At 42.6% G+C, this 20,633-nt stretch overlaps 1 protein-coding gene across 1 annotated transcript in view; it reads right to left on the minus strand.

The window, feature by feature from the left end:
* The window catches only part of CPZ (carboxypeptidase Z), a 63,125-nt gene extending 53,666 nt beyond the window's left edge, over nt 1-9,459 (minus strand). The window contains exon 1 of the mRNA XM_014576092.3: nt 9,256-9,459. Coding sequence (XP_014431578.3) covers nt 9,256-9,343 — 88 coding nt within the window. The 5' untranslated portion in view covers nt 9,344-9,459. The remainder of the gene's footprint in view (nt 1-9,255) is intronic.
* Between the last annotated feature and the right edge of the window lie 11,174 nt (nt 9,460-20,633).

The following is a 20,633-nucleotide window of genomic DNA, read 5'->3' on the forward strand; positions in this document are numbered from 1 at the left end:
GGGAGGTCTTGTGACTCAGGCATCGGTCTGGGACTCAGGAAATGTAGGCTGAGTCCTTAGGTCTGCCACTATCTAACCGTGTTGCCTTGGGCAAATCATTTTACCTCTGTGTGCCTTATTTCCCACTCTTCAGCTTGTGCATCTCTTCCCGAGGCCTGATTCTCCTCTCACACCCACATAAATGAGAAGTAAAGCCTCATTTAAATGAAAGGAGAAATGTTGGTCTCAGAATCAAGATCACAATCCATAAAATGGGCAAAATTATTCTAAATCCTCAAATTCCAATTAGCTAGACTTTTCTGAAGAGAAAAATGGTTTCCAAAACATTATTCTAAAAATTTAGTATTCTTCAGGTGGCAAGTCCATTGCTAATACACCTGTTCATGTGGCCAGATGCCCAGAGAAATGGTTAAATACTCCGTCATTTTGCAAAAGCGACGAGGAGTCCTGTGGCACCTTATAGACTAACTGAAGTGTAGGAGCATAAGCTTTCGTGGGCAAAGACCCACTTCGTCAGATGCATGCACAACAAAACAAGCATGCATCTGACGAAGTGGGTCTTTGCCCACGAAAGCTTATGCTCCTACACTTCAGTTAGTCTATAAGGTGCCACAGGACTCCTCGTTGCTTTTGCAGATTCAGACTAACACGGCTACCCCTCTGATACTTCCGTCATTTTGGTGTTCTTGCACATAGTCACTGGAGTTGGTGAGATATCAATTATCCATCAATGGGTCACCAAGGGTAACAACCCTTGTGTGAATCTATCAGGAGTGTCCAAATTAATTTTGGGTCACTGTGCCCTTCTATATTTGTTTGGCTGGTTCTGGATCAAGGTCTGTAGAGCCCTTGAGACCCTGAGGCTACATCTAGATTGCAGGCTTCTTGTGCAAGAAGCTTTTATCGGAAGAAATCTTCCACAAAAACTTCTTGCACAACAGCACATCCACACTACAAAAGCGCGTAAAAAAAGCAATGGGCTTTTGCAAAAAAGAGCGTCCAGACTGCATGGATGGTCTCTCAAAAGTAAGCACTGATTGGTATGCACAGAATGGCCGTGAGGGCGCCTTTGCTTTTTCCTCTTTCATCTTTTTGTGCAAGAACTCCCTGTCCACACATGCCTTTTTGCGAAAGAACTCTTTTGCAAAAAGGCTTCTTCCTCGTAGAAAGAGGAATACCAATTGCACAAAAACTCCTCTGTTCTTTCATTTCTCTTGCACAAAAATGCACTTGAGATGTGGAAGCTCCGCGAGTTTTTGCGGAAAAATGGCCATTTTTCTGCAAAAGCTCTGTAGTGTAGACATAGCCTCAGTGGCACTAACCTGTGGTATCTGGGAGCCTGACCTCTGTAAGGTTACCTCCAAGGGATTCAAACCATATCAGGTGGCAGTGAATTTATGGTCTCACCTCTTCAGACCTTACATGATGGTAGTGTTCACTTCTGGGCAAAACAACACTCCTTGTGGTTTTTTTACATGAGGTAGTAGGTCAGGATCATCAAAAAGTAAACTCTTCACAAGTTGGGTAGTGGGATAGGGTCAGAAATCCCCATAAATATGACCAATCAGCAACACTCCCCTAACCCTTGAGAAATTGGGCTCCAATTTGGGATTGACTAGAGTACCGGGTTTCCTCACAAGAGCCGAGACCTTGGAGGAAGATCAGGCCATGGCATAGTCGCATTCCATAAATGTGCAGGAGCCATGCCCTTCCTGCCTACAGCCGAAACAGGTCTGGGCTTCTTCCTGCCCTTCTGGTTGTACCAATATCCATCTGGTTGTCAGCAAGGAAGCAGTTTCTGCAGCTCCTGTCCACTCCCATTCTCTCATTGGCCCCTTTAATCCCAAACAAACTGCATCCTCCATTGCCCCAAAGCAGGTGTGGTCTACAATAAGGGTCTGCCGCAGGCCATGGAACAGCCTTCCCAAGACCCTCTCAAAACCCTGCATTGTCTCTTCTTTCATGAGACCAAACCCTTGCAGGTCCATGGACTCACTTCCGATTCAGGTCAGGTAGGTGACCCACAGTCTAGTTCAGACTCCAAAAAGTTCCCAATACAACACACTTGTGGGTTCCAATTTGGCTGTCCCATCCCAATAAATATACTACCAGGGTGCCAGTGGCATGATCTGGCAGAACTGTGTGAGTACCACCTGTTTCAATAGTTCCCTGGAGAACTATGATTCTGACCGTAGTCAACAGCAGCATGCCACAGCCCAGGGACAAAAGTCTAGGATGAAGGTTTCAGCCTGGAACCATTGGTGGTAACACTTCACAATGAGACCCAGATTTTTCAAAATAGCAGCCTTAAACACTCCATATTCCCTGACCTCATTGCAGCCTTATATGCTTCCTGAGCCTTCTGTCAGACACCTGTAAACTGGACAAACCACTGTCCCCTGGCCATTGGTGTGACAGAGCCAACCATTAAAATGTACCCTAGTACAACAAAACTAATCCTAGTACAACAAAACTATCTAAAGCCCAAGATTTGGTGGTGATGGGGGACTTCAACTATCCAGACATATGTTGGGAAACTAACACAGCGGGGCACAGGCTATCCAATAAGTTTCTGGACTGCATTGGAGACAACTTTCTGTTTCAGAAGGTTGAAAAAGCTAGCAGAGGAGAAGCTGTTCTGGATTTGATTTTAACAAATAGGGAGGAACTAGTTGAGAACTTGAAAGTGGAAGACAGTATGGGGGACAGTGATCATGAAATAATAGAGTTCATGATCTTAAGGAAAGGTAGAAGGGAGACCAGCACAACTGAGGTAATGGATTTCAGGAAGGCAGATTTTGATAAGCTCAGAGAACTTGTAGGTAAGGTCCCATGGAAGCAAGACTGAAGGGAAAAACAACTGAGGAGAGTTGGAAGTATTTCAAAGGGACGTTGTTAAGGGCCCAAAAGCAAACAATTCCACTGTGTAGGAAAGATAGAAAATACGGCAAAAGACCAGCTTGGCTTAACAAGGAGATCTTGCATGATCTCAAAATAAAAAAGAAGTCCTATAAAAAATGGAAACTAGGACAAATAACAAAGGATGAATATAGGCAAGCAACACGGGAATGCAGGGGTAAGATTAGAAAGGCAAAGGCACAAAATGAGGTCAAACTAGCTACAGGCATAAAGGGAAACAAAGAAGACCTTTTATAAATACATTAGAAGCAAGAGGAAGACCAAGGACAGGGTAGGCCCACTGCTCAGTGAGGAGGGAGAAGCAGTCACAGGAAACTTGGAAATGGCGGAGATGCTCAATGACTTCTTTGTTTCAGTCTTCACCGAGAAGTCTGGAGGTGTGCCTAATGTAGTGAATACAAGCAGAGAGAGGGTAAGTTTAGAAGATAGGATACACAAAGAACAAGTTAAAAATCACTTAGGAAAGTTAGATGTCAGCAAGTCACCAGGTCCTGATGAAATGCATCCCAGGATACTCAAGGAGCTGATAGAGGAGGTATCTGAGCCTTTAGCTATGATCTTTGAAAAATCATGGCAGACAGGGGAGATTCCAGGAGACTGGAAAAGGGCAAATATTGTGCCCATCTATAAAAAGGGGAATAAGAACAACCCAGGAAACTACAGACCGGTCAGTTTAACGTCTGTCCCAGGGAAGATAATGGAGCAGGTAATTAAGGAAATCATATGCAAACACTTGGAAGGTAATAAAGTGATAGGGAATAGCCAGCATGGGTTTGTGAAGAACAAGTCATGCCAAACTAATCTGATAGTTTTCTTTGATAGGATAACGAGCCTTGTGGATAAGGGAGAAGCGGTGGATGTCATATACCTAGACTTTAGTAAGGCATTTGATATGGTCTCGCATGATATTCTTATTGATAAACTAGGCAAATATAACTTAGATAGGGCCACGATAAGGTGGGTGCATAATTGGCTGGATAACCGTAGTCAGAGAGTTGTTGTTAACGGTGCTAAATCCTGCTGGAAAGGGATAACAAGTGGAGTTCCTCAAGGGTCTGTTTTGGGACCCGTACTGTTCAATATCTTCATCAATGATGTAGATATTGGGATAGAGAGTACGCTTATTAAGTTTGCAGATGATACCAAACTGGGTGCGGTTGCAACTTCTTTGGAGGATAGGGACATAATTCAAAATGACCTTAGCAAGTTAGAGAAATGGTCAGAGGTAAACAGGATGAAGTTTAATAAAGAGAAATGCAAAGCTCCACTTAGGAAGGAACAATCAGTTCCATACATACAAGATGGGAAGCTACTATCTAGGAAGGAGCATGGCGGAAAGGGATCTAGGGGTCATAGTGGACCACAAGTTGAATATGAGTCAACAGTGTGATGCTGCTGCAAAAAAAGCAAATATGATTCTAGGTTGTATCAACAGGTGTGTTGTAAACAAAACTCATGAAGTCATTCTGCCGCTCTACTCTGCACTAGTTAGGCCTCAGCTGGAGTACTGTGTCCAGTTCTGGGTGCCACATTTCAAGAAAGATGTGGAGAAATTGGAAAGGGTACAGAGAAGAGCGACAAGAATGATTAAAGGTCTAGAGAACATGACCTATGAAGCCAGGCTTCATGAACTGGGCTTGTTTAGTTTGGAAAAAAGAAGATTAAGGGGGGACATGATAGTGGTTTTCAAATATCTAAAAGGGTGTCACAAGGAGGAAGGAGAAAATTTGTTCCTCTTGGTTTCTGAGGACAGGACAAGGAGTAATGGGCTTAAAGTGCAGCAAGGGAGGTTTAGATTGGACATTAGGAAAAAATTCCTAACTGTCAGGGTGGTCAAATATTGGAATAAATTGCCAAGGGAGGTGGTGGAATCTCCCTCTCTGGAGATATTTAAGAACAGGTTAGATAGACATCAGTCAGGGATGGTGTAGACAGAGCTTGGTCCTGCCTTGAGGGCGGGGGGCTGGACTCGATGACCTCTCGAGGTCCCTTCCAGTCCTATGATTCTATGATTCTACCCCTCCTGTTCATCTTCCAGTCCTCTCAGGCCCTATCCCCACTCAGGTCTCTAGGGACAAAGCATCTACCTCTGTTCCTTGGACTCCTAGGGACCCTGGCCCACAAGCCAGAGGAGGCTTCGCTGTTGGTCTATAAGTTGCTGAAATTGGAATTGCTGCTGGCACTTCCCAAACCATTGGAGATGGGATTCTTATTCTGTCTAGGCAGCATGGTGCTCTGTTTCAGACCAAATCAGATGTCCATGTTCTCTACTACATGTAACCTGGTGCTATGTTTTTCCAGCCAGATGGCCAGTCAGTCAGTCCTGGTCCTTTCTCCTCAGGGACCCCTTTATGGGAACTTATAAAAAGTCCACATCAAGACAGTAAGGCTATGTCTACATTGCAGGCTTCTTGCGCAAGAACAACTGTTCTTGCTCAAAAAGTTGTGGAGCAGCTACATTGCACTCGCATTCTTGCGCAAGAAAGTTTACAGTAGATTGTCAGAAGAGAGGGCTTTTTGAGCAAGAGTTATTCCTCTCTCCATGAGGAATAAGCCTTTTCGTGCAAGAGTTCTTGTGCAAAAAGGCTAGTGTGGACAAGAACAGGAGTTTCTTGCTCAAGAAACCCCTATGACTAAAAAGACCATCAGAGCTTTCTTGTGCAAGAGAGCGTACACACTGCCACGGACGCTCTTGCGCAAAAGCACATCTCATGCGCAAAAGCACATGGCCGTGTGGACGTGCTCTTGTGCAAGAACTTTTGGGCAAGAACTCTTGCGCAAAAAGTTATTGCACAAGAAGCCTGCAGTGTAGACATAGCCTAGCAGAAAAACAAGGCAGCAGCCACATTCAACCATCCTCTCAGCTCAGCACACTTGTGGACAGGGCTGGCTGCAGCTCACACCCAGCTGTCTACCCCCTTGCTGTCTCCCTGGTAGACCTTTCATTTTCCTGATTCCTCTAATAGGTCAAGGTGAACTGGATACTTCCCAAGCCCTTTAGAGTCTGGGCAAAGGAGTGCCCTTGTACCTGGTCACAAATCACAATTCATAACTAAAAAATGCCTGGCCCAACATTGTAGAACATTCAGAGGAAACTTTGGCACTGGGCTGAAATCAAACTTGAAAAATGTCAGCAGAAAAGGTTTAGTTTGAAAATTAAAATTTCACCATAAGACCCACTTCCCTTTATAGTTAGTAGTTTCTAGTCCCACTTTCCTTGTGAAATGTAAACCATAGTATATATATATATATATATATTATTTAATCCATACTATATATTGTATGGAATGTCCATTGTGGGTGAGTTAATTTTGAAGGCCACATTCTCTCAGTTACAGTGGTATAAATCCAGCAACAAATTAGAATTAATCTATGAAAAAATTCTACATTTGAACATGTGTAACCAAGAGCAGACTGTGGCCCACTAAGTATGTTTGATTTCATACCCGAAAATTTCATACCTTTTGTATTGGCCTTTATTTTGTCATGGTTTTGTGTGTGTGTGCACGTGCATGTGAATGCACACAAGAGAGAGAAAAAGAAATATCTCAAGGTCAAAGTCAAATTGATCATGGCTGTCCAAGTTAATTATTTAACTACACAACTGGCTGAGGTGTGAATGTGAATGTTTTGGCACTGGCAAACAAATTATCCTTAGCCCTGATGGACAAGGGTCTTGATAGGATGTGTCTGGCATATTGTTAACAGTGAGATATCTGAATATGGATTTGTTTGTAGAGTCCATTTTCATTGAAATTCAAAGGGATCTGGATGCCAAAATGTCCTTTATGCTTTGGAAATCTCCTGTGTAGGTGACTAACCAGTTTAGGTAAAACAAAATAAAGCTGTCATGTAGCACTTTAAAGAGTAACAAGATGGTTTATACCAGTTTTGGTATTTTATATCACAAATTATGATACTGTATCTAACACAATTCTGCCCATTCACCAGTAGGTGGCACCAGAGACAGCTGTGGAGATAGTTACATTTTGTTCACATACCCATATGCAAAGACTCCTCTCCATCTAAATATTTTATATATTCTCACCACTAGCACTAAGTATTTGGAAGAGCTAAGTGATTTGCAGTAGGCAAATGGCAAAATGCACACCTCTCACAGCTTACCTGCCTCATAAAATGAATATTTAGAATTGGATTTTTCAGAAATGTTCTCCGCATTGTCCTAACTCTCTTCCTGCTGAAGTTGCTGCTAAAGCTCCCATTTACTTCATTAGGTGCAGATTTAGGACAATGCGGAGTACATTTGAATACTCCATTCTTAGTAAACATGTTATCTTCATTAATTTGCTCCCCAAAGCTTTACTGCAAAGCAATACTGACCCACTCCAAGAGAAAATTATCTGTAAATTTCAAGTATGTGCTTCCAGATTGCCTCTGCTTTGTTTTTATTTTTGCTGACACTGATGCTAAAGTGATTCACTTAGCAGTGAAATATTCCATTTATCTAGGGTGTAATATATGTGGAAACAGGCCATGTGCCAGAATGGAATCACACCCTCTCAATTCCATCTTGTTCTTGCTCTGGATTACAATAATAATACTCTTATATAGGTCAGTATCATTAACCCCATTTTACAGATAGGGAAATGGAGGGACAGGGAGGCAGACTGACTTGCCCAAGGTCACAAAAGAGTCCAAGGGCAGAATCAGAGCTGGAACCCCAAACCAATGCTCTACTTCTTTGCCAGTGGTGGTTGCAATGCCTATGATGAATAGAAGTCATCGTACTTTGGACTCATTGGCTGTTTAATTTTCCACTTCTAACACCTATCTGTATTGCCCTATGCAGGGCAGGTGCATCACCTACATCTACAAATGCAGGTGTGCATAATCTGAGGGCCTAACCATGGCTACCATCCCCTTTTGCTCAGCAAGGTGGTAATTCTTTTGCACTGAAGGGCTACGTCTAATTTGCATCCCTTTTCCAAAAGTGTTTTGCATGCCTGCACTTTCAGTTGAAATTTACGTTTCTGTAATGTGCTTGGGCACACTGAAATCAATGGTAAAACTCTAAGTGACTGGAATTGGAGCATAATCAAACCCTACAAAGAAACTGTATATATCCTATATAGTCTTTTCCTGTAACTAGCTCTGAATACTCTGTGATACTTATCTTTGAGCAACATTATACAAAAAAAAAAACCCTTCAGTCTATGGTTGACCTCACTTTGAGGTTTGTGGAAGCTGCGCTGACAGCTTGTATGCATCATTGCCCATGAATTATACTGACTGCAATTTCAGCCTCAAAATAGAACCTATGGGTTACATTTAAAAATTCAAATTATAGATGAACTTTTATGGGTAACATTTAGGTCATTTCCAGGTTAGCTTCCTTCCTCCTCTGAGAAATTCCCAGTTATAAAACAACATATAATGTCTTTTTATGAGCCATTTAAAATTGGAATCTACTGGACATCATTTCCTCTTCCTTTCCTTTTGATTTTCTTTGGTGTAACTCTTGGTTCCACTAGAATTACTCTGTGTTTATGCTGGTTGGTCTATATGAAATCAGAATTAAGCTCACTTTACAAAAACCAAAACACTGTATTGATTATTAGAGGCCACTAAAGTTTTTCAGCACTGGTCAGTTTTAAGTGTAACTTTAGTTACTGAAATAAAGGGTTTAAATTTGTTTTAATCAAGTTCTTCTATATAAATCTAACCTTTATTCCATATAAATGTGTCTATTTAATTAATTTACCCACATTTTGTAAAGTTTATACCCTACAATCTACAGCTATCAAACACACTTAGCTTCTAATAAAATTCCTCACACTTAGGATTTAATATGTTACTAAAAAGTAAATGTAAGAAGAAAAATTAGCACAAAAACCACACACCAGGTCAAAAGTTCATCTTCCAACAATCTGAGGATCAGATTCCTGGAAAGGAAGGCTAGATAGAGGAAGAATCTACTGTGTTCCTCAAAGCAGAATTTAAGAGGGTCCTAGATTAGGAGTTCTGTCTTATACTTTGCTACCAGCACCCCACAAAAAAGTGTCCCAATTTTTCACACTTCTATCTGGTCACCCTAGTCCTACAGATTGTAACTTTCTAAGTACTCCAACAAAGCGACACGCGCTCTATAAAATGCTGACAGGGAAACATTTGACATCATTACATATTTGTTCCTCTCTTACAAAGCAACACAGATGGCTGCCTTCCCATTCATGTTTACAACACAGACACGTTACTGGCCTTGGCAGTTTGTGTGTCCTGCCAAAGAGCACCCCCAGCCTACCTGCTTAGCTCCAGGAGCAGCGCTGGAGGGAGGGAACGAAAGGGGAGGGGGCTCTTGGTCGTTTTTAGCCTTACCTAAGGTCTCCTGGCCGGGTTCACAGCGTGGGGCTGGCTCAGTGACCCTAGCCAGGGCCCCGAGCAGCAGCAGGAGCTGCAGAAGCATGCTGGAGCCCCTTTGTGTGCAGTCAGCCCAGTGATGTGGCACTGGCTGCTGGAGGAGTTTCTCCACCTCGCGCTTCCCAGCCGCTCTCTCTCCCAGTGCAAAGCAAATAAGTGCATGCCCACGTTTTACAGGCTCTCCGGGCCAGGAGTCATGTTACAGCCGCCCCGAGTGTTGGGAGGAGGGGGGGTGCAGACTGGGGAGAAGCCCCTCCCCGCAGTAGGCTGGCGTTTGAGTTTGGTAAAAGCTGGGGGGGAGGGTCCCACGGGAACCCCGGGGGTCAGTTGTCGGGCGGGTTTGCTCTTCGGACTGCGCAGCTCCCCAGGGGACTGAGAACTTCCTTCCAGCCTGTCGGACATTAGAGCGCGCGGAGACTGACTGCGGCTGCCGGGCCAGGCGCTCCTGTCCTGCAACTTTCTTCCCACAAGTGGTATTTCATGTGCGAGAATAATGACACGTTTAAAATCCAGGGCACGTTCGCCGATGCGGAGCCTTGGGGCGGTTACCTATCAGAACAGGCAGGCTGGATGAAAGCAATAAATAGCCCAGCTAGCCACGGGCTCTGGCCTCCCCTAAACTAAAGATGTTAAGGACTAGTGGACTTGTCAATAAGCAAATGTTATCGGATAGCTGAGTCAACTAGTCGCTCGCCTCCTCCCCCATCAGCTAGAGGCAGCAAAGGGGGAGGAGAAGAAGGGCTACTTCAAAGCAGCAGCACTGTGATAAAAGTGACTTAAAAGTGGTTATTCTCAAAAAAAAATCATCAAAACAGACTGCAGTGTGAAACTTAGCTGAGCTGGAATTCATATGCAAACTTGCACCATCATAATGGTTCTGAATAGGCACTTGAAATAGTTAATTCCACCTTGGCTGAATTAGCCTCATTAAGCACGGATGTAACACTCCTATCTCTATATGTATGTATAAATTCCTGCCAAACTTAAGCTTCCATTTCATGCACCTGATGAAGTGAGATGCAGTTCATGAAAGTTTATTCTTTAATAAATTTGTTAGTCTTTAAGGTGCCATAGACCTCCTCATTGTTTTCACGTTATTTAAGAAGGCTGGATTTTTTTCTCTGCAAATATTACCCTAAGCAACGTTTATCTCAACATTGTGTTTATCTTCCTTTATGATCCATGATATTGTATGAGGCTTAGAAGTTACTGCATATGAGCATCTGTAGCGGAGGACGAAACTGAAATTTAATTTATGGATTAAAATAAAAAGGTATTAGAAAAAGAGGAGTGTAAAAATATGCTTTCCCTAAATTGCACCCTAGAATTTTTACCTCTAATGGATTATGGACTAAAATCATCTACTCATCTCAATTACGACTCTGAATCTGTCAACTAGTAATTATTTTTATCATTATCGACCTGAACCCATATTTGAATAAGTTTGCTAATGGCAAAAGGATAAGTGTTCTGTCAGAAATCCTCAGAGCAATTTAGTCTAGTCACACTATAAAAATTAGATTTTCTGCAGTGAGTTTAAAATGTAACATTAACCCCTTAATTTTGTTACTTTCCCCCCTATTTCTCCTCCCCTGAATTTTCTCACATATTAGAAAGGAAACTAGGAGAAGAAGGCACGCTTTATGTGAGGATCAGAAGATTTTTGGCTTTTTCTGGATAAATGCAATAACAAAAAATACATTTACCAAAATAAACCCCTTAAAAGATCTCCATTTCACTTAAACTCAATAAAATCCTATGGTGATAATTATATTTTGTTTTGCATTCTTCCCCAGCTGTTCACAGATTAACTAAATCAATGACCCTCAAAATGAGGTTCTTATACCCACTTCCAGGTGGTCCACAGAGCTGATTCTGTTATAGTGCTGAAGCATGTAATTAAAACAGAAGACTGTCTTATCATCTTTGAAAGATTCCATTGTCTATATGTCAGTCAGTCTACTGATAAAGCCCCATGGGGTGCCAGTCAGAGTTCTCTTGTACTTGTCTGCCTATTTGTCTGATGCATAAGAAATAAAGTCTCTTGAAAGGTCTTTTTCTTTGTTGGGTAAAATTTCTTTATGGCAAAAATACATCTGCAATCATATTTATCAATGACACCAAACTGGGAAGAGGAACAAACACTAGAGGATAAGCCATGCTGCAAAATGATGCAGGATGTGCTTTGAATGACACTGAAGAGATATTAGGTAATAATACATATAAAGAGGCTTTGTCTAGATTGCATTGGCTCTTTATAGGGGCAGCAAACTTAATAACCTCTCTGAGTGTTGCAGGAGAAGGCTGGACACTACGTTACTGTCAGTTTTAGGAAAATGTAGGACTGAGAGGGTGTTGGAGTCATTCTGAAAAAATTTATTGGGAAGTGAGATTGGATCCATGCGTGAAGATTCTCTCGCTCTTAAAATGATTAAAAAATTGTAGAAGTCTGAGCACCACAGAACTAACCAAGGGAAAATAAGTGTGCTCAAAAAGATTTGTGTTAAGAACCAAAGGTCCTTCTTGTCTCCTGATTACAGATGGAATATTAAAAATTAATATAAGCTCTATCTGAAAAGAAGTGGGTCCTATTTTGAAGCCCGTTCAATTACTCTTTCTTTCTCAGCTCAGAAAGCTTTGTAGTAAAAAGATGTAAGAGTGCTCTAAAGGGCTAGCTTGGGATAGTGCTGCGACCCTGGGAAGCCAAGTGCTAGCTCAAGATCCCAAGTAGGCTATATAGGGCCCATCGGTGTTCTATATGGAGTCAACAAGACATTTTATGTGCCATTGTCTATGTGCAGCATTGCCAGATTCTTCTGGTTTCCATCTGTGTAGTTTTTTTCCTACTGGCATTGCACACAAAACAAGGGTATGTGAAGTGAAGTGTTTGCTGATTGCACACAACTTTGACTGTGAGAGTTGTGTGCTCCCTCTGCATCCAGTCAAAGAGCTGCTGTGATTCACTCAGCACATCCCACAAAATCTAGGTACACAAGTTGCAAAACTACCTATCTCAGGAGACTATCTTGGTTACGACAATATTGCAGACCACCTAGAAGAAGGTGGGCCACTCATGTGGACCACTCACTAGCCTATGTTGTCCATCACTTTGCTAGCTTATATCAAGGGTCTTAGTTCTCAAACACTGACAAATACCTAGCTGGAACTAAGCTGGCTCACCTGTGTGTTAGTAATAAGTATTATAATTATAAACATTATAGAATGTTTGTAAGTTGTTGCACGCATTGATCTCACTTCTAATATCTGTATCCCACATGATAAAGGTAAAATGTAGGTGTTTGCTCTATAACTGCAAATCACCAGTCAGGAAAGACGCATTAACAAGTATGAATTACTAGTTTGCCACAGGAAAGGCCCAACAAAAGACAGCCCATTAACATGAGACAAGCCACTGTGGAACATCAGAGGACAAAAAGACTTTGTTGAGTGTTTCCCCATCACCCAACCCCTGTGAAGATGACACATGCAGCTGAATTCATCCCAGAAGCTGAACTTGCAGCTTGAAGCTGAAGGGAGAAAGAATAAAAAGCCCAACAAAAAGAAACTGTATATTTTATGCTTCTTGTCTTGGACTCTGAGTTCAAGGATTACTGAGCATATGCAAAAGATCTCAAGTACTTGGCCTCAGTAAAGGTCACATAAAGCTTATTTATTATAGAGGCTCCTTGCAAACTTAAAACTGCAACTCATTTGTGTTTATATGTTTACTGGCTTTAGCCTTGTAAATAACTCTCATTTCCTTTTTCTAGTTAATAAATCATTAGGTGGGTTCCTATAGGATTGGCTAAACACATTGTCTGTGATATGAAATCTAAGATGCAATTGATGTGGGTTCAGTGACTGGTTCTTTGGGACTGGATATTGAATACCACTGTGATATTTGATATAAAGAAGGGATCATCTATCAGAAAGGAAGACTTATCTATCCTAATCAATGAGAGCTTTTTGATTGGTTCAACATGCATTGGATCAGACCTTGATAGGTTTGCTCTTCCCTCCAAAGAAACCATGTGTACAATGAGCGCCCAGTGCAATCATTCTGGCCTGAGAATTAGCAGGAAGCTCACTGGGTCCTGCTCCTGAAATGAGAAAAAAATATATTGGTTGTAACAGCATCCAGTGGACTCAATTGCTCCTGTTGTGTGTTTCAGCCTAGAAAGCAAAGTTCAGACTTATCAGCGCCACTCGACATCACTCCCTTATTCCCATCTTGCCAGTAAACCATTGAGACCATGAGTATTTCAATACCAGACATGCCAGCAAGCTGAAAGAAACTTGAGGAGGAGCAATGAAAATGATGAAAGGTTTGAAGGACTGACTCATCAGGAAGTACTATATGAACTCCAGTGTATATGTTTTCCTGGGCCAAATTATGACTGATGACAGAGGCAAGAACCATTTACAAGTATAGGATGTATATAGGAAACTCTGGAAGAAAATAATTGTTCAGGGCTGGAGGGAGGGACTAAGTGTCAGTGGGACTCAGTGGATTAAAATGAGTGAAAAAAATGAAGCTGAATAGCAGAATATTTTCCATAGGAAAATAGGGTCTGCAGTATCAGCATCATAGGCTCCTACTCCATGGATGATTTTTGCTTGAGCACCCACTGGTGCCCCCCACAAACACATTTCCTACCAGTGACAGGCCCCCACCAATCAGCTCATCCCTCTCCTCCCCTCCAGGACCTCTGGCACACCACCAAACAGGTAGGAGGCACTTAGCAGGAGGAGGCAGAAGCAGGAAGCAGATCTGGGCAACACATGGCCCAGGCCAGATACCGACAGTGGGAAAGGCAGGACCAGCCCCTGTCAGCTGCTTCTCTGCAGCCTTGTCCAGTGACTGCCTGAAAGAATCAGATTGGGGAGGGAGGCGACTTCTATTCTCTGCCCAGGCTCGGGTGCTGGCATTCCTGGCAGCTGAGCCTGGATGGGGAGAAGGTGCCTCCTTCCAATCCAGGCTCTCAGGCAGCCACTGGGCTAGGCTGCAGAACAGCAACCAGGAGGCGCCACTGTTAAAATCAGCTTCCTCCTGCTCCACAGCTGGGGTCCCGCCTATCAAGGATAGCAGCAGAACATGTGGGGGGAAGGAGTGGTGGGAGGACAAAGAGCCCTCCCCACAGGTCCCATGGAGTGGGGAGAGTGGGGTGACCATGTGGCTGGGGGGAGAGCAGGAGGAAATGGACTTACTCTTTAGATCATGTCCCCCACTACAGGGAGGCACCAGTTAAATACGGGGTACCACCAGAGGAAGGGATGGAGCTGGGGTGGGGAGAGATGGGGTGGGGTGAGATCCTGGGGGAAGGGTTGGACTGGAGACATGACCTAGAATGGAGCACGAGTTGAGACATCCCCCTCCCCAGTACATCTGGAAATTGGTGCCTATGTCAGTACTAAGCTTTGGCTAAAATTTCTTAAGTTACATGGGTACGTCTCCCATTGTTCACTCAAGCCAGTATTTTGAGCCCAATCCTCAGCAGCTGTAAGTCATTGATATCAATGGAGTTACACCAGTTTGTGCCAGCTGCGGATCTGGCTCTCACTGATGATATTTGGAAGAAGATGAGATATTGCCAATAATGCCTGTGGGCATGTAGGGGTGTATGGTCATTCCTTACTGCCAGTCTCTGAGGTCAGGCATGCCCCTTTGCTGCAATGCATCTGGATCAGCAGTCTGTGCAAGGGAGAAATTAGCTGTCTCTAGGGCTCAAACCTACAGGCAGGGTACAGCAACAAACAGTTCAGGGGACCAGGCCTTTGGACAGGGTGGGGCACCAAGGAGCCTAGTGCTCCAGCCCTTGAGCAGGGATGAGCACCAACCACAGTCTATAGGGTGCAGGCAAGGTGAGCACCAAGCATTCTTTGGGGCTCAGGAGCCCAGGCCCCCTGACATAAGGAGTGGGATTATTGCCACCCTAGGTGGCAGGGAGGACGTGGGCCTGCCCAACCCTATGGCATTCCAACCCAGAGGTAGCCTGGGCAGCCTTCATATAGCCCCCCCTCAAGTGTACTTGCTTCCAAGGGTCATCTTCCATCTTGATGGGCACTGCAACTAGCAGTCACAGCAATTCCTCAATGTCAAGCATGTCTGGCCATTCAGGTATCTTGGGAGCTTCCTCAGGACAAGCGTCTTCTACAAGCGCCTGTGTCTGCAATAGGGAGAACGTGTCTGTCTTTTTGGCAGCTGCTCCCCAAATGAGCTACAGAACCTGTCTTTTATATTTCCTGCTCCTCTCCTACTTCCCTGCTTCTGGTGTGGAGAGTATGACCTTCCTGGTTCTGCCCACCAGAAGCATTCTGTCTACCCCTCATTGTCAATATCTGCCCCTATGCAACTCAGTTCAAGAGGAGCTTTTCCTAATTAGAGATTGCAGGAAAGGTCCTATAATGGGCACAGCTACAATTGTCATCAGTAATGTTAACATGATCGAGTCCTTTTTAATATCCAGTCATACTACAGTATTTAACTCTATGACCTACCATGCCAACAGCTTCTACCAGATGACCGTATGCTGGTATTTGTTCTAAATTTTTTTAGCCATTAGTTTCTGACCCCAATGCTTTTTTCCATAGGGGAAGAAAGAGAAAAAACATACTCATCTAAATACCACACTGTGCCCTTCAGAATTCTGATGGCCTCAGCCAGGTCCCTCTGTGGGGCCAAATCACTGCTCAGGACCATGCCTCACATCCCAAGAGGTGAGGGTATCTCATTGCCTCCAGAAGCTGAACCTCAACGTGGTGTCCCAGACTACTATATCTCTACTGCTACAGGGTATGGCAACAGGATTACAAGGGAATAATGTTGGCTCCAGTGTGCCATTGTGGAGCACAGGCTTTCCAGGCTGAATAATTTCCTCTCTCAATGTCAGCCTCATATGCTGCTTCTCAAGTGGAGCTGTCAGCCAAGCCTTCAGAGTCAAGTTGCTCCTTCCTCTGGGAAGGCAAAATGTCTGCACATCAAAAAGAACTTCTCTATCACCCCATACAGTCTCCAATATCCCCATCCACAGTGTATTCAGCTGAGAGTAGAGGAACCCAAGTACAAATCCCTGCTCTGCAGAAGGGAGAGTTGACCACAGATCTCCTGTATCCTGGGTGAGTTCCAAAACTACTGGGCTAAATGTAACAAAGGAGTTTTCCTTCTTTGCTCATTTATGTTGAGTTAGGTGTACTCTGAGTACACCTCCCAGATTGGCCCCAGCAGGAGAGATAAGATAGGTAACACCTATCTCCACCCTGTTTGAAGCTCTGCCTGGGGCTAATGTGTCAGATAGAGGCAGAGACGGGAAATTTAGGGATCTTGAAGACTTCAATGGCAGAAACTTAGATGCAAAGAGCATTAGGTACTTCCAAAGTTATGCAGCATCTAAGCAGGGTATTGAGGAGCTCAGCAACACTTACATTTTAGAATTAGGTACCTGAAGTGAGAATTAGGTGCCCATATCCTTTTGTGGATCTGGTTCTGCTCACCTTTAAGTCAATGGCAAAACTCCTATTGACTGTCTCAAGTCAGATACATAGCTCTGAAGGCAGGGGATAAGCAAGTTCCATGTCTTCTAGGATTATGATCAGCTCAATGCCCTATACTTATCTCGGAGCGTGATTGTTTGGATAATCAGATCTAGCAGTCAAGACTGATTTCCCAAACCAAATGTATTGAAAATAGATTGGTATGACTGTTATTGAAAACATTGTTTTACTAGTCCCTTTAAATTTTCTCTTTGCCAGTTATATAGAAGTGTTAACACACTGGCCACCTCTGGTACTTCAGGGTATGTCTACACTACCACCCTAGTTCGAACTAGGGTGGTTAATGTAGGCAACTGGAGTTGCAAATGAAGCCCGGGATTTGAATTTCCCGGGCTTCATTTGCATAATGCCGGGCGCTGCCATTTTTAAATGTCCGCTAGTTCGGACTCCGTGCCCGCAGCTACACGCGGCACGAACTAGGTAGTTCGGATTGGGCTTCCTATTCCGAACTACCGGTACACCTCGTTCCATGAGGAGTAATGGTAGTTCGGAATAGGAAGCCTAATCCGAACTACCTAGTTCATGCCGCATGTAGCAGCGGGCACAGAGTCCGAACTAGCGGACATTTAAAAATGGCGGCGCCCGGCAATATGCAAATGAAGCCCGGGAAATTCAAATCCCGGGCTTCATTTGCAACTCCGGTTGCCTACATTAACCACCCTAGTTCGAACTAGGGTGGTAGTGTAGACATACCCTCAGCAATCTCTTGGCCAAACATAGGGCCCACGTCTCCCAAGCGAACCTTCTGATCAGTTGATTTCCTCCTCACTTGCTTGGAAAATCCTTTATCAACAATGAATACACAGGCTGTTTGTTTAGCCTGCAGCAAACAGGTTCCAAGCTGAATTCCAGTATGAGCTGTACAAATGTAAAGAGGGCTGAATGCTAGCACCACAGCACAAAGGTCATGTATAGCCATTTCATATTTTCTTCCAGTTATGGACAAGTCTAATTTATGAGGTCAACGATGTAAAAAATAATTCAAGATTATTGTTGAAATACCTGGTCAATCAGCAAGGAGGCTGCTGTGTGCTCCGTGTCATTTACAGGATAGTTATTTACTGTGTTTGAACAAAACAGTCTGAAAATGAGCCACAGCGTTTGGCAGCAGCAAAGAAAAAAAACAAGGTGATTGGGTGAATAAAGAGGGGAATTATAAAGTGAAGTGAAGGTGATAATGAGGCTGCTGTGTAAAGGCCTTGTAAAGCCTCATTTGATATATTGTGGGAGTATAGAAGCATGAGTTTAATACTTAAAAACTATTAGAAAATGTAGCTAGAGAAGTAAAGCAGAGCTTATTTAGGGTATGGGAAGAATGTCTTCTTAGTAAAGGGTTCAAGAATTCAATTCATTTAGCCTAGAAAGAGAAAGGAAGCTTAGTTGGACACCTAATTAACATTTAAAAGCACAAATAAGAATCTGTTCACTTTATGCAAAAAGGGCAAAATTTAGGGAGTAGTTGGCATGGCTGTTATTGAAAACATTAAGCCTCCCAAAATCAAGCAACAAAGGGAGTGGATACAGGATTCATAAATAAAAGTTTACTTGGATAGCACAAATAACATTTTCACCCACAGGGTCTTTAATATACACAAAATAATTCCTAGCAACCTAACTGTGGCCATTAGGTGCTGCTGGATTAAAATGTAGGGTGAAGATATTTTTAGTAATCAATACAATTTCTTAAACACATGCTTTAAAAGGAGGTAGGAGTGGTGTAAATGACTTATGGTTTTTTCTGTTCAAACATGGTTTTGTTGTCATTTCTACATACCAAAAACCTAAGTACTTTATTTACAATGAATGAGCACAATATTGGGTAAGCGCCATTAAAGTTTCATTGCATACACATAAAAGTCACCAGGAATGATTCAGCCCCAACTCTGCAACCAATATAATGCTGACCTTCCCATGGAAGTCTGGGCGAAAGAGGAATATCTATATTGAGAGGAGGACTGGGAATGATGGGAATGAGACAAGCCATGGTGTTCCCCACTACTGCTATTCTGGCTTGTCACTGCGGTAGGTAGTGGAGGGGAGGCTGCTGTAACAGGCTGCTGGTCTAAATAAACTAAAGTTTCAGTTTCCATTTTGCCAACATTGGGATGGCACAGATATGGTTTAAATCCTAGGGTTGCCAGATGGTTTCAACAAAAATACTGGACACACTTGACATTACATCACACGCTACATTACATTTTATTTAGAAAATACCGGACATTTATATTTTCTCAATTTGTTTCCCGAACAGAAAGCTCAAATACTGGACTGTACAGTTCAAAACTGGACACCTGGTAACCCTATTAAATCCTTGCCTCAGCCTTCTGTCCTTTGTCAATGTACAACACAGAATCTGACCCACAGACTGGCAAGATTCACTTGGACCTGCTTTTCAAAATATCAAAGGCACAATTCTTAGAGGGGTAGCCATGTTAGTCTGTATGTGCAAAACAAATAGGGAGTCGTGTGGCACCTAAAATACTGTGACTCTGTTAGTCTTTAAGGTGCCAGAGGCACACCTCTGCGCATTACTTGGTCATGTAGTTAACTATGTCAAAATACACACACTGGCTATCCACATTAATTACAAACATACCAAGACATTTACAGATACAAATATCTGAATCATGCTAAGTGTCCATGAAAATGTATGCATAAATTGCTTAGGCATTTTTGTATGTACAATTGCACATGTAACTTTTTTGAAAAGCAAATCAAAATATGCCCATTATCTCATCTAGTCTCCATCTCCCTGCTAGTATAGGATTTTTCTGTACAGTATCTTTTCAAGGGCTTTGTCTAATTGAGTATTAAGTGCCTCAGAAAATGATCAACTGTAATTTTAACACTTTAACATTCAAAGGTGCTATTTTTTTCAAGCAATCTTAAGTTTAACCCTGACTCACAGAACTTAAGATCACTTTCTAAATGCACTGTAACAACTGGATTACAAATGATGCTTAAAGAATTCTGATTCCACTGTAGTATTCGTATAGAAAGCCTGAAACAGAAGAATGTTGCATACGTCTGTCAAAGTGAAGTTAAAAATCTCTCTGTGTTAGTCAGGCTAGGGTGGGATAATTCCATATTCAGTAATCATTCTGTGATGATGATTATTCACCACAGTACATCAAGTGCTAATTTATACATCTGAATTATCTGCTCTTAAGGGCTTCATCCTGAAAGGTGCTTAGCACCTACAGGAACTGAAATTCATGGAACCTGAAGACAGTAAGCACCTCCAGTAGTTACTCAGCACCTTGTTGGATTCTGTGATACTCTATCCACAGATGGTATGAATCAGCACAGCACACTTTACTTCAAACCTGGTTCTGGCTCGTGGTTTTTAAAAGAGTAATACCGTAATTTCAGATATTGTTATAATATGTTTCTCCTCTCATATTCATTAACACTAGAAAATATAAACACAAATAATGTTTTTATTCATTTTTATATTGTTTTGGAGGTCACAGTTTGCAATACATTCAGCTAAGTATGAAATGTAATATTCAAAGGGAGCAGCATTTTATTTAAAAAACTATAGCCCAGATAACCATTGCAGCTCTCATTAAACACACAGAGGTTTACAGATATGTTGTAGTGACAGATGTCAGAGCACATCAAAACTTTTTGGCACGTAAATGCTTGACTCTAAAACAAATTAACATTCACCATTCCTCCTCCAGAAGAGATGTCTAATTATTACACCACTGATACAGTTGCTATAAAAGATTTAAACACTAGGTTTCATTAGACTAGTGGAGGGGAGGGAAGAGAGGAGTAGG

This window comes from Pelodiscus sinensis, chromosome 4 (assembly GCF_052426305.1).
Source record: "Pelodiscus sinensis isolate ZL-2025 chromosome 4, ASM5242630v1, whole genome shotgun sequence".
Taxonomy (NCBI): Eukaryota; Metazoa; Chordata; order Testudines; family Trionychidae; genus Pelodiscus; species Pelodiscus sinensis.